Source organism: Aphidius gifuensis, linkage group LG4 (genome assembly GCF_014905175.1).
Source record: "Aphidius gifuensis isolate YNYX2018 linkage group LG4, ASM1490517v1, whole genome shotgun sequence".
NCBI lineage: Eukaryota > Metazoa > Arthropoda > Insecta > Hymenoptera > Braconidae > Aphidius > Aphidius gifuensis.
Genome location: NC_057791.1, coordinates 19,323,127 through 19,345,040, shown reverse-complemented (window position 1 = coordinate 19,345,040; position 21,914 = coordinate 19,323,127). Strand labels below are relative to the sequence as shown.

The window sequence follows — 21,914 nt, the reverse complement described above, 5'->3', positions numbered from 1 at the left end:
GAATTTTATGAAAAAAAAGAAAAAAAAAATTGTTTTTTTATTTTTATTTGAGAATCTAAACTAAAGACATGCCGGGAATTCACGTTTGTCTTTGATGGGGAAATTCCTCAACTCCCCATCATCATCATCATCAAATTGTTTTTTAAATAAATTTTTCCGAGCAAATTTTTTTACTGTAAATTATTATGAAGATGATGATGATGAAAGATGTGATACTGTCCTTGATAAATTATTTCGAGCAAATTATTTTGTAGTTTTTTTTTATTTTCAAGTTTATATATTATATTTATTTTTATATTATAATATTTTTTATTTGTATGTCTGGAACAATAAATGCCAATCAAATGTATAATTCGAATTGAATTTTTTTTTTTAAATTGTACATGCTAGAAACTTGAACGATCGATGTCAGAATGACGTTCAAAGGGGTCTTGAATTTTTCTTTTTTTATTCTTTGTATATTTATTTCATTTTTTATTATTACTCTGTATCATTTTTTTTTTTAAGTGAGGTGAATGAACGATCGGTCGAGAATGCATTATTGATGGTGATTTGTTCACCGGAAGTCGATGTCGGATTGAAAATTTAATGTTAAATTTTTTATTTTCAAATAATAAAAAATTTTTTAAAGTGGTTTTGTATCAATTTATTCAGTTTTTATATTTTTAAATTTTCAAACTTTTTAAATTATTTATTCTGACTGACAGTATAGAACTAGCCGGAAGTTTGATAATTATTTTAACACATAAAAATACTATACTTGAGAATATATAAAATTAATGTCAAAAATTTTCAACAGAAAAAATACAAAAAAAAAAAAAATATGTATTTGCTTTTTTTTCGTTAAAAAACAATTTACTTTAGAAAAAATAAATAATTTTCTTTAAAAATATATATGTATTTAAAGAGTCATTGTTGCGTTCGCCATTTAAATTCATTTTAAAAAAATATATATTTATTTGGAGTACAAAAGACCCACTGTCAACTTCATACAGACCCCATACCATTGTGTACATGAATAAAAAAAAAAAAATTACTTTTTTATATCATGTATTTTTTATTTTTAAATTAAAAAAAAAAAATGATAAAAGAATGAATCATTTGTCATTGAATAATAGTAAAAAAAAAAAAAAAAAAAATTCATATATAAGGGGAGAAGAAACCTGCAATCAATTCGTTATGTACATTTATTAAAAAAAAAAAAAAAAAAAAAAAAACAACTAACTTCAAACGATGACAAAATTTATTTATAAAAATATCATTCAATTTTTTTTTTTTTCATTTATCAACCCTTTTTTTCTAGCTTTTATAAAAATATAAATTAAAAAATTTTTCATTTACCATTTTGGAGTATTTTTTAATAACTCCAAATAAAAAAAATTACTCCAAAAATACAAAACGTAATTTTAACATTATCAAATAAGTTTTTAAAAAAATATAAATTTACGCAACAATTGTACACGTAGTGTAGGTTATATTTGCAATGAAAAATATAAAAAATAATAAATAAAAAATAGCACGACGCACGTGTGTAGTAATCCCCCTCCGTACCCCGGTTTGTATTTATTCCCTTTCTTCCATCCTCGGCTTCCTACCCTTTAATTCAAAACATATATACATGTTATTCACTGACGGTCACCCTCCCTCCCGCCTCTTCTCCTCCCTAGATCCCCTGGTCCATACAGAGTACCATTCCATTCAGTCAAACTCCCTCTTTTATTCCCCCAATCACCCCCTTGTCCTCAATTCACCGCAATCACTCTTTTTTTTTTTTTCTCTCATTCAATGGTCCCGCCACTTTACGTTACGTGTGTTACAATATTATTATTTTTTTTTACGACGAGACATTTAAAAAACACACCTTTTACATGACTTATCCACCCCTTGGTACTATTTAATAATTGCACAGGTAATATTATACTTTAACCCTCAACCTGTCCCCAATTGACTAAAATAGAAATATCATTTTTTTTTTTTTTTTTTTTCATTTTCTATTTTTAGACGAATAAATAAATAATAATAGAGTAAATAGAATAAAAAATATTATTTTTATTTTTGATAAGAAAAAAATTGTGTAATTGATATTTTAAAAAAAAATTTATTTTTATAATGTGGGTGGATATTGTAGTTAAAAATATTGTGTGTATTTTCTATTTCAAAAATTGGAGTTTGTTATTTACAGTGCTGAGTCAAAAGGGGAGATAACATATATTTTTTTTTTCATTAAATTTACTTGGAGAATATTTTAGTGATATCAGTAGTGTAAAAAAAAATAATATATATATTTTTTTATCTTTTTTTAAATATATTAAAAAGGAAAAAAAAAAAAGAGTATTTAAAAATATTTAAAAATCATGAAAATTATTTCACGTGTAGTTATTTTAATATATATATACCGTAAAAATCCGGTTGTTGTAAAATACACACGCAATGCTTGTTTTCTACTTGTTTTTTATTTATTTATTATATTCCTTCCTATTTGGTTATACTACACACGCACCTGGTCATATTCGCACACGTGATATATCAGCTTTTTTTTATTTTCAAAATGCACTTGAGTTCAACGACAATAATTGGCTGCATTAAATATTCAATATCACAATATAAATATAAAAAAAAAAATTATTACAAAATAAACAAGATTACACAAATTGATAAATAAAATATTAAAATAAAAAAAAAGCATTAATTTATCAATCAACTATTCCATAAATAAAAATAGACATTTTTTAAAATCATAAATTTTTCATTTTTTTTTTTTTTCGGAGTAAAATAATAATTTATGAGACAAACCGTGAGATACAGATAAATTGCTTTTATATTTTGCATTTAAAAAAAATATATATATATTTTTTAAAAATACTGGCAACGTCGCAAAGAGGTTTCTCCCTCCTTCTCATCCTCCTCTTTTTCCTCCTTCTTCGACCGACGCGCCGCGCGCTTTTTCCTCGGAAATTCTGTTATAGATTAAAAATTTTTTACCGGGAAGATATTGATTGTTGCTTTTTTATTAATGTAACATTAAAGTTGCGAGGTCTTTTTTTTTTTTTCCCAATATATTTATTTCAGAGTGTGGTAGTTGTCGGTATATAAAAAAAGAAGAAAAAATTTAAAAAAATTTTGAGGAGAAATAAAGGGGAGGTAAATGAAAAAAATGATAGAGAGAAAGAATACATATAAAAAAAAAAAAAAAAAGATACGCCGATTAAAAAAATAAATGATAAAAAAAAAAAAAAAAAAAAAAAATAGTTAGTGGCAGTGGTGATGATGGTGGGGTGAATAAAAGTCGCGAGTGAGAATTTTTAGTAGTAGGAGTTTGTATGCTTGTTTATGTGTATGTTGAGAAAATTTTTATTAAGGGTGGGGGGTAAGAAGGGTGATGGGTAATTTAAAGAAGGAGAGGTATGATCAAAAAAAATTGTAAAAAAAAAATTAAAGTTAAGGTAGGGGAGACAAACAAGATGAGGGTAGGGATAAGGGGCAAGAAGGATGTCAGGGCGGCAATTGTGCTTTGTACTAAAAATATAAATGTACATATACACTTTTTATTTTATTATTATTATTATTTATTATCTTTTTTTTTATATTTTTTTTAAAAACCAAGCACGCCTTGATGCGAAATAAATTTAAAAAAAGAAAATTATTATTATTTTTTTTTTTTTCATTTTCTTATCTTTGTAATTAATATTCTCGTGAATTTTATTATTATTTTTTTATTATTATCTTGTTAAAGAATAATGACAATAGTTTATTAATATATTTTTTATATTTTTTTAAAAGAGATAGATAAGTTGAGCTGTGAGAGTTTGAAAAAATTTGAAAAATTATCTGATGCTGTCCCTCTTTACTCTCTGACTCAACAAAAAAAATAAAAAAAAATCTTTTTTTCTAAACTGCCGACTTTTTTCTAAGAAAATATAACAGACAAACTCAAATTTTTAAATAACAAAAAGATAAAATTTCATACTATATTTGTCTTGGGTTTTTTTTTTTAGAAAATTTTTTTTATTAAAATTAAATAAATGGTTACGTGCGACATTTGATAGATGAACATGTTAATTTAAATTAATAGAGACTTTTGTCAAATTTATTAATGAAAAAATAAACAAGCTATATTTGTGAATATAAATTTATGAGAATGCTTGAATGATTAAATCCCTCTTCTCGTCGACGAATTAAGGAGAGTAAAAAAGCATGATGATGTTTTCTACCAGTATATTTTTTTTAATTTATTTTTCTCTCCCAGCTGACTTTGGCCAATTAATTAATTGTGATTACAAGGTTTTTATCGCCTCTGGCATTGCCATATTTTTAACACTAACAATATTTAAAACAATTTTTTTTCCAATTAACCAAGAGAGAAAATTTAAATTAAAAAACTATTTTTTCTTTTTCATAAAAATATACAAAAATTATTTTTAATTAGAAAAATTTTAAGATAAAGCTGTATATAAAAAAAAATTATATTTTTTTTACTTTTGGTAGGAGGAAATAAATCTCTAGTCTAGGGTTGTCTACAACAGCCGTTCTCCAACCCTGGTTTTATACAAAAAAAAAAATATATATATACTGAGTAAAAAAAAAAAAAATAAGAGCTTGCAGGTTATTCCACAAAATTAGATTTAACCGTTGGACTTTAGTAAAATACAATAATAATCAGAATTGAGTATCCGAAGCAGCAAGAAGACCCAGTTGGGTAAAATTCTATATAAAAAAAAAAACTATAACCCAGCCCGAAGTGCATTAACCCTGTTTGAGCTTCTTCCTACATGTCGATTTTTTTTTTTACTCCAATTTTTTTTATTTCTTATTTCACTCTGTTCCCATCAGCTACAATTAATTTCATTAGAAAAAAAAAAAATAGTTAAAACTCATGATGGTTTCTATTTTTTTTTTCTAACTTAAAAATATGGAGGAAAAAAAAAAAAAAAATGTCATTATCATGGTAATGAGACTTGATTCAAATCTTCTAAATATTTTTTTTATTTTTTTTACTTTTTTTTTGTTGCTAGTTTGTCGACAGTAGAGCCTATTCAAATGTAAATTATTTGGGTATCAAATATACACTGCTGTGTTTCTTTACTATTTAGAAAAAAATTAATCAAAAAAAAAGTATAATAATACTAGTCAAAGAATTGATATAGAAAAACGTAAAAAAATTGTAAAAAATATATTAAAAAAAAAAAAAACAATGTGACTGTTGTACAATGAAAACCAAAAGTCTTGAAATAATAAAAAAAAAACTATAACAATGATAGAATTAAAAAATATATAAAATCAATGCTACATTTACTTTAGATCTCTCTAACTGAAATAAAAAAAAAAATGTTATAAAAAAAAAAAAAAAAAAATACATGGTAAAATATAATAAAAGCTTGTGAAAATAAATCAAATGACTATACACAATTGTGTACTCGTTTATTCTCTCTCACAAAGGAGAGAAAAAAGAAGAAAAAAAAAAAAAAAATTAGGTTAACACGTTCTGGAAAATAATATGTTGGCGCGTCTTTTATCAATACAGTTTGTGCAAAAAATAAATATAAATAAAATTGTCTCTATAAAGTATATAATAATTATTGTCAATGCACTTATTCATACGAGCAGCCAAGTAGACACGCAACTACCCTTAAAATTGCCAAAAGCCTTAAATAAATAATAACAAAAGCCAAATGTCAAAAGAAAAAAAATTCTACACACACACAATAAAATGTAACCAGCATAAAAAAATATAAATTACAATAATATAACTCGGAAATTGATCAAAAAAAATAAAATAAAAAAAATATAAATAATAATTGCTATTGGGAAATTGAAGAGGGATATAAATTTGCAATATATATAAAAAGAGGGGAAAAAAATTGTCTATATATATTTGCTATTTACTCATTGGTTTTTAAAATTGAAAAATCAATTTTCATTATTTGTTTAAAATATTTATCTTAGCAGTGACGTAAGTAGAAGAAAAAATAAATAAAAAAAATTATAAACAAGTAAAATTATAAATATATATCAAGAAGAATAAATATAAAAAAAAAAAAAAAAAAATGCTTTGACGATTTTATAATATTCTCTTGGCTCTTCTTTTTCACCCTCTCTTATATCTATATAAAAAAATATCGAACCCCCTCGCGACAACCCTTGTTCGCCTTCGATCAAGCCTCCTACTTTGGACGTCGGTCATCCCTCCCAAGTTGCAACCCCTTCTTCCTCATTGCGCTCCCTCTTTTGTTTCCTCATATATATTACTTTTTTTTTTATATATATATAAAATTTTTTTTTTTATTTACACACCCCTACCAATATATATTTTCTTTTTATATTCTACATTTTCCTTTTTCTTTTTTTATCATTTTATGCAACCCCCTCTTCAATCCTTTTTTTTTTTTTATCATACTTGATGCCTTCTCCTCCCCCTCCCGGTATATCACGAATATTTAAAATGAAAAAATATGGATTATTATTATCGCAAAACAGACACGCATGTGTTTTTATTTTTAAGTTTTTTATTTATATTTAAATAATTTTTGTTTTTTGGGACAAAAAAAATCAGAGTAATTATACTGCAGGTTTGACAATCAAAAATATATTAAACTCGTCATTGAAAAATAATTTACTTTTGGTAAAAAAATAGAGATTGAAAAATTGATTTTTTATTTTGAATGCTTGTTGTTGGATATAATTTTTGGAATTTTATATAAATGAAAGAGAAAATGCAAATATTAATTTCGTTGCATTGTGCAAAATGATAAAAATAAAAAAAAAAAAAAACAATGATTAAATGGTGAAATATTTATCATTCATATAGAATTCAAAATAATAACAAAAAAATGTTTAAAAAAATTTTATACTGCATCAGTCGTTGTATTTTTATATTCGAGATAACACAGGCTTATCAGCCATATCAGCTTTTGAACGATGCAATATTCATCGTAATTGCACAAGTATTGCAAAAAAAAATATTAAAATAAAAAAAAATGATAAAATATTTAAAGAAAATGAATAATTTTAATATTTTATTTATATATTTAAATAAATTATATTTTAAATACCATAAAAATAATATGAAAAAGTTCATAACAATTTTTTATTGAAAAATAAAAAAATTAAAATTGTAATTTTTCCTTTTTCTTTGATGATAAATATGTTATTTTTTTCTAATTTTTTATTTTTCAACTGTAATAATAATAATAATTTATATTTGAGAATTTTCTATCGCACACGTTTGCTAAATTCCAACATTGGCCATTAATCATAGTCAAGACTTTTTGCCCCCGGCAAACTCGAGAATTTAAAGTTTTTTCCAAGTGACAAAAAAAAATATATAAATAAATAAAAATTTACCAACAAAAATACTAGTTACTTTTCTAATAAATCAACCTCAATAAATAAAACCAAAAAAATTTTCTAATTTATTTAATTAAACATTAGAAAATTTGAATTTTCAAATTATGTTTTTATTTTTTTTTATAGTTTAAATTAAATATTGATTAACTTTTTTTATCATTTTGCGAGTATAAATAAAGGGTATATAAATAATTGACATAAAGTTTTATTTGGCAGACAAGTTACTTGAATAAAAATTCCCACGTGACTTGGGATTTGTTTGTAAAAGTGGCTTTGCCATGCGGTAAAAGTCGAGTGTTCTATCTCGCCAAAAGGGACAAAAAAGCAAAACAAAAAGAACAATTTAAAATAGAAATAATATAAAAGTACAATTATAATGTTTTTTTTTTTGTTAAATATTTAAATTGTCTTTTTTAAATATAATATTTTAAACGAGAAATGATAATAATTGATAATAACGAGATCGATAATTGCTGATAATTGCTGAATATTTAAAATTTCCAATTAATTTTTGTTAAAAAAAAAGGTACTTGAAAATATTAAATAATTAGAATGCAATCAGAATGTTAATAAATAAAATTAACAAAGAAAAAATATATAATATTATAATCTGTTTTTGAATGTTCATTGCATGCTCGATTGACTTGGATAATTTTCATTTATCTGGAAAAGTAAACCAGTAAAGAAAAATAATATATAAATGAATATGCAAAAAAAAATAAATGGCCAATTTAAAATCAAGATAATAAGGAAATGTTGATTAAAAATATGCGTGTTCATATATTAAAATTGAATCAATCAATTAATATTTTGATTATGAGGGTGTGTAATTAATAATCATCATTAAAAATTTACCAAGATGTTATAATAATAAATATCATGTCACAAATGATATGAGGAAATTATATTTTTTTTTATCTTTTTCTTGCACATGACGACGACGACGACGACGACGACAATGTCAATACTTGACTCGATTGATAAAATTATAAATGTAAATATATACAAATGTTGAATGTGCATGTACGTAAACTTTTTATATACATGTGTTACTGACAAGTCAATCTTACGAGTCATTGACCAGTCATATCAAAAAACAAAAAAAATAAATACATTAGATATTAAAATAATTAAAATATATTGATTTTATATTTTCAAATTAAATTAATATATTTTTATATTTTTCTAGTATTCTATCATTAATTTAAATCTACTTCCGAGCAATAACAAAAAGATATATAATTTTTATGAAATAAATCAAGACATAAATCAAAATGAAAATAAAAAAAAAATTGAGTCTCATTACCAAGTTGTGTGTGAGATGGTTTTTTTTAAAAGTATCCGGTGAGAATATAAAACATCTATGAGGAATAAATAAAAATGTAAGAGTTGGAAAAAAAAAAAAATTAGGAAAACCAAGTAATAAAAATGTTGGAATAATATATAAGAATAAGTGAGGATTGCACTTGAGAATTTCCACGAGTGCGGCGACCTTGGTACTATCATTTTTTTTTTTTTTTCTCTCGCTTTTTCTCTCCTCCTCCCCCGGGTTACCCCTTGCCCTTTATTCGCGATCTTTTTGCAGTTATTTCCGGTGTATAAATACTCGGTGTCTCGACTTGTTGTTGATTTTTATAAATTTTTTATTTTCAAGTTAACAAGTACTCTAGGTGTTTTGGAGCAAACAGCGCGTAACAATTTCTATACAGTTGTGAAAGAAATTTTTTTTCAATTTTTAAAAAATTTCATTTAATAGGATATATTAATTAGAAAAAAAAAATAGAATTGTTTAATTGTTTAGTGAAGAGTTTAGAGACAGATAAAAATTTAATATTCGAAAAAAAATTGTTAAACTTTTGCTGAGGGATTTTTTTATTTTTTCTAGAATTTTTTTATTTTATTGTTGTTAAAAATGAAACACTTTGGTTATCGCTTTCCTACTGATTAAATAATGATTCATCATGAAAAAAAAAAAAAAAAATATATGTATATAACTTTATCTTGTTTTTTATTTTTCCAAGAATTTTTATTTTTTATTTTGCACACAGAAATTAAACTGCGTGATTAAATAAAAAACATTTTTGAAATGAAAAAAATAAAAAAATTGATATTGGAGAGTAATAATAAAAAAAAAAAAAAATCCACATAATAATTATTGTTGTTTCCGAGAAATAAAATGATTAAATAAACATACTAATCTTGTTATTTCGTCATTAAATTAAAAATAAAAAACTTAACAATAGAAATAATATAAAATGAAAAAAAAAAAAACTTATCAATCTTTATAAAAATAATTTTTACTTTTAATTAAAAAAAAAAAAAATACCCAACTAAACTAACAACAAAATATTAATTTAAAAATTTTAAAAATAACAGTTTAATTATGATAAATATATATTTTAATAAAAAATTGAATTTTAGAGTTCAAAGTACAAAGTGTTTAATTTGATACATATTATTTTTAAAATACAAATTTATGATTAAAATAATTTTTAAAAATTAATCATAAATTTTAGTTTTCATAGTTCAAAGTACGTATTTAATAAAATTGATAAAAATATATAAATATTTTCTAAAATAACACTTGAAATTAATTTTGAAAAATAAAAAAAGCTAATATTTTCAGGTACACGTTTAATTTAGAGTTAAAAAATGTATATTAATTTGCAAAGTACGTAATAAACATGTTTAAAAATATAAAAATGAATTCATTCACATACCAGAAAATAATAACAAGATGAGATCTAACCTGACCTACACAGTTTCCACTTGTCTGCACCATGTGAATTGTGCGTTAAACTGTTAACTCACTGACTCATTTTATCAACACACAAATATTATTCATAAATGAATTAATTAATTAAAAAAAATAAAATAAATAAATTAAATTACTATAATAATAATCAACACAAAATCGAGTATTTAATTTTCTTTTAAGTAAAAACCGAACAATACAACGACCTAATTAATAGAAATTTAAAATTTTTCGTTTCTTTTTCGAAATACGTAAGAGAGTGTCGACCAGCCGACGAGCTGAGCATCTATGAAATTAATATTGATTCGATACCCCGTCGGCTTCGTTAAAAAAAAAAAAAAAAAAAAAAAAAAAAACAAGAAGCAGAAAAATGAAAAATATGCGAGAAAAAGTAAAAAAATAATAATAAAAATTTTTGTAGGAAAAGGAAGGAGATAAAAAGGCGGGATAGGTGGGAAGCCCAGTGTAGAAAAAGAGTTGAGTTGGTATAGAGAAAAGAGGTGGAGTATTACGGGTTTTTTGCAAAAAAAAAAAAAATTCAAAAAAAAATAGGGGGTGATGGAGGGGGTTGAAGAGGGCGAGTACCCCATCTTACGTGGCGTCGTCGCCCATGCGCGCGCGATTACCTCTCGAAAACACCGTGATAAAATATACGGAGGGGTTTAATTTTTTTTTTTTTTTTTTTTCTACAAGTATACGTAAAAATATTATTAAAAAAATTTTTTTAAATACGTATATACTACGTTGTATATTGGCTTCAAGGCGAGGTTAAAACCTCAAATGAAAAGAAGCCATTATTTAACTTGAAATTAAAAAAAATTTAATTAAAAAATTTTACTAAAAATTAACTAGAACTTTTTTATTTTTAAAAATATAAATATTATATTTTTCTTTAACTCTTTTTTAGGTATTAAAATAATTCTTATCATTTATTTTTATTTTTTTAAGTGGAGAAAAATAAAAAACATAAAACTTTATTTTTTTTTTTTTCCATTTTCATTATCAACTTTTTTTTTAATCAATATTTTTATTTTTAAAAAATTACGCATTTAGAATTGGATGTTTGTTTTTTATATATAGTTTTTTAAATTATGTTAGAGGCATTAAATTAGGTATTTAAAATAAATTTAAAAAAAAAAAAAAACGTGAACATGTGAAGACACATAAAAGAGCGGGTAAACGCACGCGCATGAACTTGAGAGCAGCATGAGAATCAGATTGACAGAATAACACAACAAACAATACGTAAATTATAAAAAATATTTAAAAAAAAAAAAAACTTTTACTCCAAAATAATTTAAGTATTAAAAAATAACTCACATATTTGTTTTCAACGTAGACAATAATTAAAAAAAAATGTCCAAAAAAGATATTTATTTATTCAGGCAAGTCCAAGTTAACAAAAACTCCCCTCACACAAAAAAATTGTAAAAAAAAAAAATATATATCTCTTTTTTTATCTTGTGTTTTTTTTTTTAATATTTATTTTTGCCCCCTTTTTCTAACGCACTCAAGTAAATACACTGAACCGAACACACTCACGGTCCTCCAACACTCACATTGTTGAGACATATTATCGCTTGGTACATGTGTGACGTGTGAACGAAAAAAATAAAAAGAAATTCAAAAAAGTAAAATAAAAAAAAAAAAAAATAATACGGGGAAATAAAAAATATAATAACAATATAAAGATAAAAAAATTCCAGTCTTAAATAAAACACAATTAAATGAACCAATCACACAGTAAAATAACAACAATAAATATTAATAAAACAATTGGTCGTTGTTGTTGTTGTTGTTGTTATTGTTGTTATTATTATAATTCACTCCAAAAAAAGAATAATAAAAACACAAATAAAATTAAACTCTTGCCACTGAGATGTGTGTGTGTGTTTAGTATTATCAAAATAAATGAAACAAAAGAAAAATGTTTAATTGCAAAAACAAATATTTAATAATATAACGCGTGTGTGTATATGTTGTTTTTATTATTATTATTATTTGTTTTTAGTGTGTAAGACAAGATGGCGTTGGACCGCCAGCACTCGATCAGGTGGAAAACGCCGGAATTTTTAGTATTAACACGAAAGCACGAAAGATCGAGAGAGACTAAATAATTTTACTGAATTTTACTATGTACGTGCTCACAGCACCACGGTCCTAAGTGGTTTGACGTTAAGAACGCGGTGGGAAAAGAGACAAGCTAAATAATACACAGTGATAGACAAAGATAGTTAAATGAAAAAAAAATTGAATTGGCAAGAGGTTTGTTGGTGGGAAAGGCACACACACACATACACACACACAAGAGGGTGAAATAAGAGGGGAAAAAAAATATATATAAAAAGAAAGAGACAAGATGACTATTTTGTGATGCGGTGAAATGTTAAAAATAATACAAAAAAAAAACACGTTACGTTGAGATGAAGAGAGAAAAAATTTTTTTAAAAAAGTGAAAAAGTTGATATAGTATTTTGGTGGGGGGGAATTTATACACGAGTCGACGCATTAAGGGGAAATGAGAGAAAAAATATATATAAATTTTCAATAGTGGGAGAGTGAGAGAGATGAGTGGAGGAAATTTATTTTGTTCGTTATTGCATCCCCTTTTTTTGCAATATATATTCGTTAATGTTCGGACAACTTCGCAACAACGAACCGCGCAAATATATATATGCCGTTTTTTTTTTTTTCAACTTTTTTTTTCTCTTTCTCCACCATTGGTCTTGTTTTTTTTTTTTTCTTTTTTATATATATTTTTTTAATTTTTTATTTTCGTGCTTGTCTCGCTTTTGTCCGTGTTCTTGCCGATTTAGCCTCTTTTTTTTTTTTCGTTTTTAAAACCGACGCGGTTCTTGTCCGGGGGTCTACACTGTAGACGCCGGTTATGTATTCTTTTACTGAAGAATTTTTAAAAATCAATACATTGTTAAATTATTTTTAAGCAAGAAAAAAGGGGCCTAAAATTTAATGGCAATATTATGAAATCGAATTAATCAATTTGGAGTAATTTTTTGCCGCCGTTTTGTTTTTTCCTTTATTTTGATCTATATTATTTTTTCACAGTCGATAAAACAGTTTTTGTGATTAATAAAAACAATTAATCTTTTGAAAAATTTATTTAAATATATTTTTTAAATTTGAATTTAAAGTTTTTTATTTTAAAGAAAAATTCAACATGACAATGTTAAATTGTAATTTTTTATTCCAGACAAGGTGATTACGTTTTTTTTTATTTTTTCATTTTATGTATTTTAAGTTTCATTGTCATTGAATCAAGACATGGACGATGTTATGGAATGGGTCAAGGACCCTTGCGGATACGCTCGAAGAGTATCGATCGGTCATGATCATGCTCAACAAAATGAACAAAAGGTGATAATTCAAAAATTAACTATTATTTATTTTTATATTTAAAAAAAAAAACTATATTTACAGCTAAATATAAAAAATAATATTTTGTAATGCAAGATATTTTTCTACTAAATAAATAATGCAACGTAATTTTAAAATAATAATTGCAAATAAGAAAAAGAAAAAAACTACAAATTAAAAAAATTAAATTAATTAAATAATTATTCTACCAGCAAAACATGAGCAAGACTAAGAAAAACATTTTTTTCTCACTCATTGTATTCACTGTTTGTTTTATTTTATATTTTTTTTTTCTAAGAAAATTCTGAATCAACAGTTGGTCCAAATATATTACTCACAACTGTTAGATACAGATTGAAAAAAAAAATGAAAAAACGAAAAAAAAAAAAATGAGTCATTCAATAAACAAAAATAAATAAATAAAATTATTATTAAAATATTATTATATTTTGAGGTTACCTTGGTGAGTTTATTAACAATCAAGCTGTTAATTGTTGCGAAGAATTTGGAGTAAATAAATATATGTATATCAAGTTGGAAATGGCTCCGAATATTTATGAATGAAATAAGCTAAATATTGAATCCTCGTGTTGTGTTGAATTTGTGTTGAAGCAATTTTATACCGGAACAAAATAGCCATCGTATGGATTAGCAACACGAAGAGAGAGATTGGTCCCAATGATTTTATTTTATCTCATTTTACGATGGGAATTATTTTACCCTGTCTCGGGATCAATCGGAACATTTCGGCTGGGACTACACACATATATACATAACAATTTGCAACTGACCGGCACAATAATATTCCTTGCGTGCTTCAACAAATTTTCATGATGAAAATCATCAACGGAGCAGGACTAGCCTCCTCTTATTATTATTACTATTATTTTTTTTTTTAAACTAGCTAATATCTCAATGAAATTCGCGACAAGTCTGATGAAATATTTTAGTTAAACTAAATAATAAATATAAAAAATCAACTAAATCAATTGCCAATACCATCAACATCTAGCTTCTTCTACTTTCTCTCCCTCTTTCTCTATAAAATTTAATAAAAAATTCTTCAAAAGAATATTAATCAATTAAGTTATTAATTAAATTCTTTCACAGCAATTTCGCAACGAATAATTTTAACTATTTTTTTTTATTTTTAATTTCTTATTTTTTAATATTACAAGCGACGCGCAAACTCGAGTCTATTGGTTTCGGTACTGACCACAAATTTACCACTAATTAAACTCAATTTATAAAAATAATTGCAAACTAACATAATGCATCCTACATAATTATTAATAATATTTTTTTGATATTTAAATTTATTTTCTTTATGTATGCTTAAATAAAACATACAATAATGATGAATAAAAAAATAATGAAAAAAGAATCATCATTTTAATTATAATATTATCATTAATTTAAAATTATTATTAATTTTTTTTTTTGAATATTAAAAATATGTATTTTCAATTGTTGCGCAGTTGATAAGGCGCAAAACTTGATTGGAGGCGTGGTCATTAGAAAACGGAAGCATACGATAACGAAGCTCTCTTTTTTCCTTCTCATTTTAATATTGCAAAAAATATATAAAAAAATTTTTTTATCTTTATGCATTATTATTTTTATTTTTTTTATTTGTTCGGGCAATTCAATAATGCACTAATCGATTGAAATTTCTATAAATTTAAAATATAAAATATTTATCAAGAATATCTATGTATTTTTGTTCAATTTTTATATGATTAAAAATAGAAAAATAAATAATGTTATCATTCACAAGTGTACCATGAAATTTGATGAAATCATCAAATTTATTATGAGAAATTGTGAGATAAGATTAGACAAGATACCTGGATAATATTGATTTTTAAAAATAACTTGAAACTTTTATTTTTCGAGTTATTTTTCTAAAAAAAAAAATGTTGAAATTTGACATAATACATATCTTATCATAGAACGCGGATGTGTGATATGAAAAAAATAAATGTTAAATTAAAAAAAAAAATACAAAAAAAAAAAACGAGAAGAAGAAGTTGTCTACTTTTTCGATAAATCGATTATCTCGTAGCCAACTTCAGACAAGCCAATGTTTTTCTGTCAAACAAAACCGGACAACAATAGCCATTCTTTTAAAAAAAAAAAATAAATAATAAAAACAAAATAAACAATATAAACTTGGCTCTAAAATAAAACATAATGGCAAGTAATTGATAAGACTCAATTAGTATTGAAAATAGATAAAAAAAATAAATGTTTAAATGTTATTAAAATGTTTTCTAACCTTGAAATGTTGTTAACAGGATATATCAGCATTTTCAGATGATGATTTTGACGTCAAGAAGTGGATAAACATGAAATTCAAATCCACTGAAGCACAGGGTGATAAAGATGTAAGTGATAATGCAAAAAAAAACTCCAAATAATCAAAATAATTAATTAAAATTAATTTGTTTCTGTTTTTTTTTTGTGTATGATGGGTGTCAGTGGCTCCACGATATAAATTTTAGTGTCTTGTACTGAATATAATTTTTTAAATTCAGTAACAAGCCCTCGTCTGAGTGTTCTCAATCGGCCCATTGACGTACCCGGTCAATGACACCATACATAATTTTTTTTTTAAATGATAAATTCAATTTTATTTACTTCAATATATATTTTTTCTTTTTTTTTTTTTCAATTTTTTTTTTTTTCTTCATTTTATCCCCTTCTTTTTAATTTGTATTCTTTTCTTCTTTGAATGAACATACAACTTGGTGATGATAAATTTTTTTCTTTTAATATACCATACATTATCATACTCCATCTGTAAAATTGATAAAATAATATTAAATTTATTTATTTCTTTAAATATTCATGAAAAATTAAAATTTCGATTTTCATTTTTTCGATAGGCTTATGTTTCGACGTTGGTTATGAAATTACAACTTTACGTACAACAATTTAATGGATCCCTTGAAGAGACAAGTCAATCTGTATTGTCAAGTTTACCAAGAATACTTCGGGATACACAAATTCTTCAACAGGAAGCTCTATCACTGAAAGAAAAAATGGTATCAGTTAAACAAGAAATAGCCAAGGTACTTTTGACAAAATAAAAATAATTTAAATTGTTATTTTTTTTACATTATATCAATTGTTTTCAGGTTGATAATGACACTTCATCATCCATGATGGCCTTGGAAAAAATTGACAAAATAAAAATGAGTCTTCAACTGGCTAAACAGAGTCTTCATGAGGCTGATAATTGGAGTGTTTTAGCCAATGATATTGAAGAGGTAGAACTTTTTATTTTTTAAACACATCAATGATTAAATTATCTGAAAAATATATTTAATTTTTTTAGCTATTTGAAACAGATGATATTGAAAATATTGCTGTTAAAATATGTAGTATGCAAAAATCATTGTCAATGTTATCAAATGCCATTGATTATGAGGATAAAAAAATGCAACTTGATGGATTTAAAAATCGTCTTGAGGCTGTTATTAGTCCAAAAATTGTTCATGCATTTACAGCTAAAAATTTAGGTAATAAATCAAAAAAACTGTTTGTTTCTTCATTAACTGTTATTAAAATTCTTTTTTTTTTTCATTTAGATTCATCAAAATTATATGTGACAATTTTTGATAAGATGAATCGTCTACCTCAGTTGTTGAAATACTATCATAATTGTTTAAAAGTATCACTTTGTCAAGAGTGGAGAAAAATCATAGAAATCGCACAAGATGAAAATATATCCTACTGGCTTCATGCCTTTTATGATAAACTTTTATCCGAGTGGCATGATCAGGTATGAAAATATATTGAAAATAATAATTGCCATTTGTATTTTTAAACATATTTTAAAACACAATGATTTATCAAACAGGTCAAGTGGTCAAACAACGTATTTCCTGATGCATCAATCATAACAATTTTGGATATTTATACAGACTTGTTGCAGAGCCTAGAGCCAAGTATACCAGATTGTATATCAACAGCATTAAAACAATATTCAACATCAATGCAATTAACATTTCTCATTGAATTAAAACAAATAACACGTCATTTTGCTGTTAATTTAAATGGCTCAATAGATATGTCATTTAAAAAAAAGGTAAACAATGAAAAAAAATTACTACAACTTGCCAAAGCAATTTATCAACCATATGTTGTTTATGTTAAAAAATATAACACATATGAGACTGAATATTTAACACAACAAGTTGATACAATTGATGATAATCATGATGATTTAAGTGATACAATTAATTCATTATCAATGAGTATATCAAAAATCATTGAATATGCTAATGATGCATATAAAAGATGTAAATTATTTACAGATAATTGTGCTTATCAAAAATTAATAATATCAATTGATATATTATTTAAAAAATATCTTGATAAATATCGTAGCTGTATTAAAAAATTTAATAAAATTAAAACAAAACATGAAGATTGGAATTTATTTCAAATGTGTTTAACGCTATTACAAATAATTGGTGATGTATTAGTTAAAATTGAAGAATTTGAAAAATTTTTAACAACAAATATCATTGATGATATAAATAAATTACAAAAAAATAATAATGAAAATGATGTATTTTTAAAATATCAAGAATTATTATTAGATAATAATGATATAAAAGAAGTTGATGATTTTTTAATGAATTTAAAAAAAAATGATAAAACATTATTGGAAGAAATTATCAAGCTGATTCATTCAATTTGTGGTGATTTACATAGTACAACATATGAAGTTATATTTTCGCCAATTTATACACAATTATTGACAATTAAAAAAGCACCAGCATGGTCAAATGATGAACATCAACAAACATATGCTATTGATCTTCCAGATTATAGTTTTTCACCACAAGAATACATAACACAAGTTGGACAATATTTAATGACATTGCCACAACATTTAGAGCCATTTTTATTACGTGATAATCCAAGTTTAATGCATGCATTAAAAGCAGCTGATTCACAGTATACACGTGGCTCAACTGAGTCTGGTTTTACTGATACATTATTGGGAATTATTGCAAAAGGTACATGTCAAATGTTTCAAGATCAAACAATTGGTGGTATTGATAAAATAAATAACAGTGGATGTAAACAACTTGCAACTGACATTGATTATTTGGGTAATGTCTTTGAAGAACTTGGTCTAGCATTGTCTGATAATCTTCAACAAATGTCAATGCTATTGAGATTAACAAGTGAAGAGTATCAAACTGGTGCTGCTGGATGTAATCCAAGAATTGTTGCTGCTGTTAGACAAATGAGAAATATTCCATCATCTGGCTAATTAATTGTTATTGATAATTTAATTTGTTATTCAGTATTTAAATATTATTATATTGTTTATTTATTTCGAGAAGAAAATGTCTAATTTTGAAAGAAAAAAAAAAAAAGGGTGTGATTTATAATTTAATAAATTTATCTGATAAAATTGATGTAAATTGTTGAAATTAATTGTTATATAATTTATTAATAATTATTTGTTTGTATTAAAACTTGAATTACCTTATCATACTGTCAATAAATAAATAATATTTTATAAATAGTTATTTTTATCTTGTTGTCATCGATCTTGGAATCGTCCAAAAATATCACTATTTTTAACTCAATTTAATCAAGCTTTGATTGATAATTTTACTATTATTTTGTTAATAACTTTTTGGATAAAAAAAATTGATATAATTTTTGTTTTATTTTCAAGTGTTAATTATTGAATGATAAATAGTTACCTAGTGAAAAGTCAAGAGCTGTCTGGGTAACGAATAGCAGCCATGTTCACAAACTTTGTATGTTTTGAAATGTTTTTTTTTTTTCTTTTTATAACTTGAATTTTTTTTTTCTTCAAAAGCATGCGCGTATAAATCATCATGATAAAAAATAGATAAACACAAATTATTTTGTTTTTTTTTTTTCTCTTCTCTCTCTCTCTCTCTCTCTTTCATCAAGTGGCACCATCATGCCGTCCATTTTGATAACTAAAAAAATGTAAAACGGATATCCATCATTAAAAAATGGCGATGATTGGTCTTGATTTCCGGGAGAGAAGCAGAGAGAGAGAGAGGATCACGCTGGATTTTATTTTTTTTACAGACTAAAACACCGCTTGGCACACATGGTTCACCATTTGTCGGCGGCCTATTAATAAATTATACAACAAAACTCCAATTTGTTAAATAAATAATGTATTAAAAAAATATATACATTAAATAAATATCGACGTTTATAATTGTTTATTAAAACAATAATCAAAAATGGTAAGTTGAATTATTAATTCAATTAATTAAATATTTTACTATAGAAAAATTTTAGGGTTATGTTTCAACACGAGGCATTAACAAAAGAAATAAAAAAAAAAAAAAATTAATCAACTAATTAACATTGAATTATAAACAAATTATAATAAATAAATAATTAATTATTATTAATTATTAAATAATCAAATTAATTAATTTTTTTGTTTATTTATTATTTTTTAGGGGCGACTCCATGTTCTCTATGAGCATGCTGCTGGCTATGCTCTATTTAGTGTAAAAGAATTTGAAGAAGTTGGTATGTTATTGCCACAAGTTGAAGCATCAGTAACTGATTTATCAAGATTCAATGGACTTGTTAATTTAATTGGTTTTTCACCATTTAAAACAGCAGCATCAGCATTGGAAGGTATTAATTCAATATCAGAAGGTATTGTACCAGAAGATTTAAAAATTTTCCTTGATACAACTGTTCCAAAAGCTGAAAAAAAATCAAAATTTGTTATTGGTGTATCTGATCCAAAACTTGGTGCAAGTATATCTGAAGCACTTGGTTTTAAATGTGATCATACTGGTGTTGTACCTGAAATAATAAGAGGTATAAGACATCATTTTAGTCATATGGTCAAAGGTTTTACACCAAAAACAGCTGGTGTTGCACAACTTGGTCTTGGACATAGTTATTCACGTGCCAAGGTTAAGTTTAATGTTAATCGTGTTGATAATATGATTATACAATCAATTGCACTTCTTGATCAATTGGATAAAGATGTTAATACATTTAGTATGAGAATACGTGAATGGTACGGTTATCATTTTCCAGAACTCGTCAAAATTGTACCAGATAATTATACATATGCTAAAATTACAAAATTAATTAAAAATCGTAAAGAACTTAATGATGATAAACGTGAAGCATTAGAAGAAATTGTTATGGATAGTGCTAAAGTACAAGCAATTATTGATGCATCAAAATCATCAATGGGTATGGATATAAGTCCAGTTGATTTACTTAATATTGAAACGTTTGCTGAACGTGTTGTTAAACTTGCTGATTATCGTAAACAACTTGCTGGTTATTTGAGTGATAAAATGACAGCAGTTGCACCAAATTTAGCAACATTAATTGGTGATCAAGTTGGTGCTCGACTTATTTCACATGCTGGTTCATTAACAAATTTGGCTAAATATCCAGCATCAACAGTACAAATTCTTGGTGCTGAAAAAGCATTGTTTAGAGCACTCAAGACAAAAGGTAATACACCAAAATATGGTTTATTATTCCACTCGACATTTATTGGACGTGCTGGTGCTAAAAATAAAGGTAGAATATCAAGATACCTTGCAAATAAATGTTCAATTGCATCAAGAATTGATTGTTTTACTGACGTACCATCAAGTATATTTGGTGAAAAATTAAAGGAACAAGTTGAGGATAGACTCAAGTTTTATGAAACTGGTGATGTACCCAAGAAAAATATTGAAGTTATGAAAGAAGCACTTCAAGAAGCTGCACAAGCTATTGAAAATCAAAAAGATTTAAGTATTGTTGAAGAATCATCAAAAAAGAAAAAGAAGAAGAAGAGAAAGCGTTCTGAAGATGGTGAAAATGGTGAAAACCAAGAAAATGGACAAACAAATGGCAATGGAAATGTTGAAAAAACTCCAGTTGACGATGCACCAGCTGAAGAAGCTCCAAAAAAGAAGAAGAAAAAAAAGAATAAACCAGCTGATGAATAAATTACATTGTTCACTAATTTCTATTCATAATATTTCTTTCTCTTCTTTTTTTTTTTTTTTTATATAGCTTAATAATATGTATCTTTATATAATCATGATAAATAAATAACGAAAAAATCCATTAAAATTTATTGTAAATTGTTTTTAGTTATTTTTTTTTTAATAATAATATAATCAAATTTTAATAATAATTTATAAAATAATTAACCAGCACCAATTAAACTTTAATAATAATTAAAATAAAACAACAAAAAAATTATAATTTTAAATTAATCTTAAAAAAATCATTCATTTCTTTTTTTTTTAAATATGTAATTGTATTAATTGGTTGTTTTTTAGTTTACCAAGATGTTTTTTAAAGTTTACATTTTACTTTTATTTTGTTTACAATTTTCAGTTGATTTTTATTTCGTTGATCAATCAAATTGCCTCGTGAATTTTTC

At 24.6% G+C, this 21,914-nt stretch overlaps 3 protein-coding genes across 9 annotated transcripts in view; 2 read left to right on the top strand and 1 right to left on the bottom strand.

Annotated features, from left to right (window-relative positions):
- The window catches only part of LOC122855492 (longitudinals lacking protein, isoforms H/M/V), a 34,387-nt gene extending 18,526 nt beyond the window's left edge, over window positions 1-15,861 (bottom strand). The window contains exon 1 of one of the 5 annotated variants that reach the window (XM_044156886.1): window positions 15,753-15,861. The gene's annotated coding sequence lies outside the window, so the exon portion shown is untranslated. Of the gene's footprint in view, window positions 1-11,419; window positions 12,267-13,933; window positions 14,405-15,752 lie in introns of those variants that run through there. The other 4 variants (XM_044156890.1, XM_044156887.1, XM_044156885.1 and 1 more) reach the window with 4 other exon arrangements.
- On the top strand, window positions 12,289-19,023 carry LOC122855491 (conserved oligomeric Golgi complex subunit 7). 3 transcript variants are annotated; one of them, XM_044156881.1, is made up of 8 exons: window positions 12,289-12,364; window positions 13,311-13,474; window positions 15,772-15,861; window positions 16,363-16,548; window positions 16,615-16,746; window positions 16,815-16,998; window positions 17,068-17,261; window positions 17,340-19,023. In XM_044156881.1, exons 2-8 carry the CDS (start codon window positions 13,382-13,384, stop codon window positions 18,765-18,767), a joined length of 2,307 nt encoding a protein of 768 aa, XP_044012816.1. In that variant the 5' UTR covers window positions 12,289-12,364; window positions 13,311-13,381; the 3' UTR covers window positions 18,768-19,023. The 3 variants fall into 3 exon arrangements, with proteins under 3 accessions (XP_044012816.1, XP_044012817.1, XP_044012819.1); XM_044156882.1 differs by lacking the exons at window positions 12,289-12,364; window positions 13,311-13,474 and adding an exon at window positions 15,214-15,670; XM_044156884.1 differs by lacking the exons at window positions 12,289-12,364; window positions 13,311-13,474; window positions 15,772-15,861 and adding an exon at window positions 16,190-16,276 and having other exon boundaries at window positions 17,340-19,018.
- A 491-nt stretch (window positions 19,024-19,514) lies between these two features.
- On the top strand, window positions 19,515-21,543 carry LOC122855493 (nucleolar protein 56-like). The gene is made up of 2 exons (XM_044156891.1): window positions 19,515-19,734; window positions 19,957-21,543. The coding sequence occupies exons 1-2, from the start codon at window positions 19,732-19,734 to the stop codon at window positions 21,469-21,471; spliced, it is 1,518 nt and encodes a 505-aa protein (XP_044012826.1). The 5' UTR covers window positions 19,515-19,731; the 3' UTR covers window positions 21,472-21,543.
- Window positions 21,544-21,914: the final 371 nt, after the last annotated feature.

Bases quoted from the DNA above. Each gene is read 5' to 3' on its own strand.
- LOC122855491 (XM_044156881.1), top strand. From the start codon at position 13,382: ATGGACGATGTTATGGAATGGGTCAAGGACCCTTGCGGATACGCTCGA. The intron at 15,862-16,362 runs GTAAGTGATAAT...TTTTTTCGATAG, and splicing joins AAGCACAGGGTGATAAAGAT to GCTTATGTTTCGACGTTGGT. The intron at 17,262-17,339 runs GTATGAAAATAT...TTTATCAAACAG, and splicing joins TATCCGAGTGGCATGATCAG to GTCAAGTGGTCAAACAACGT.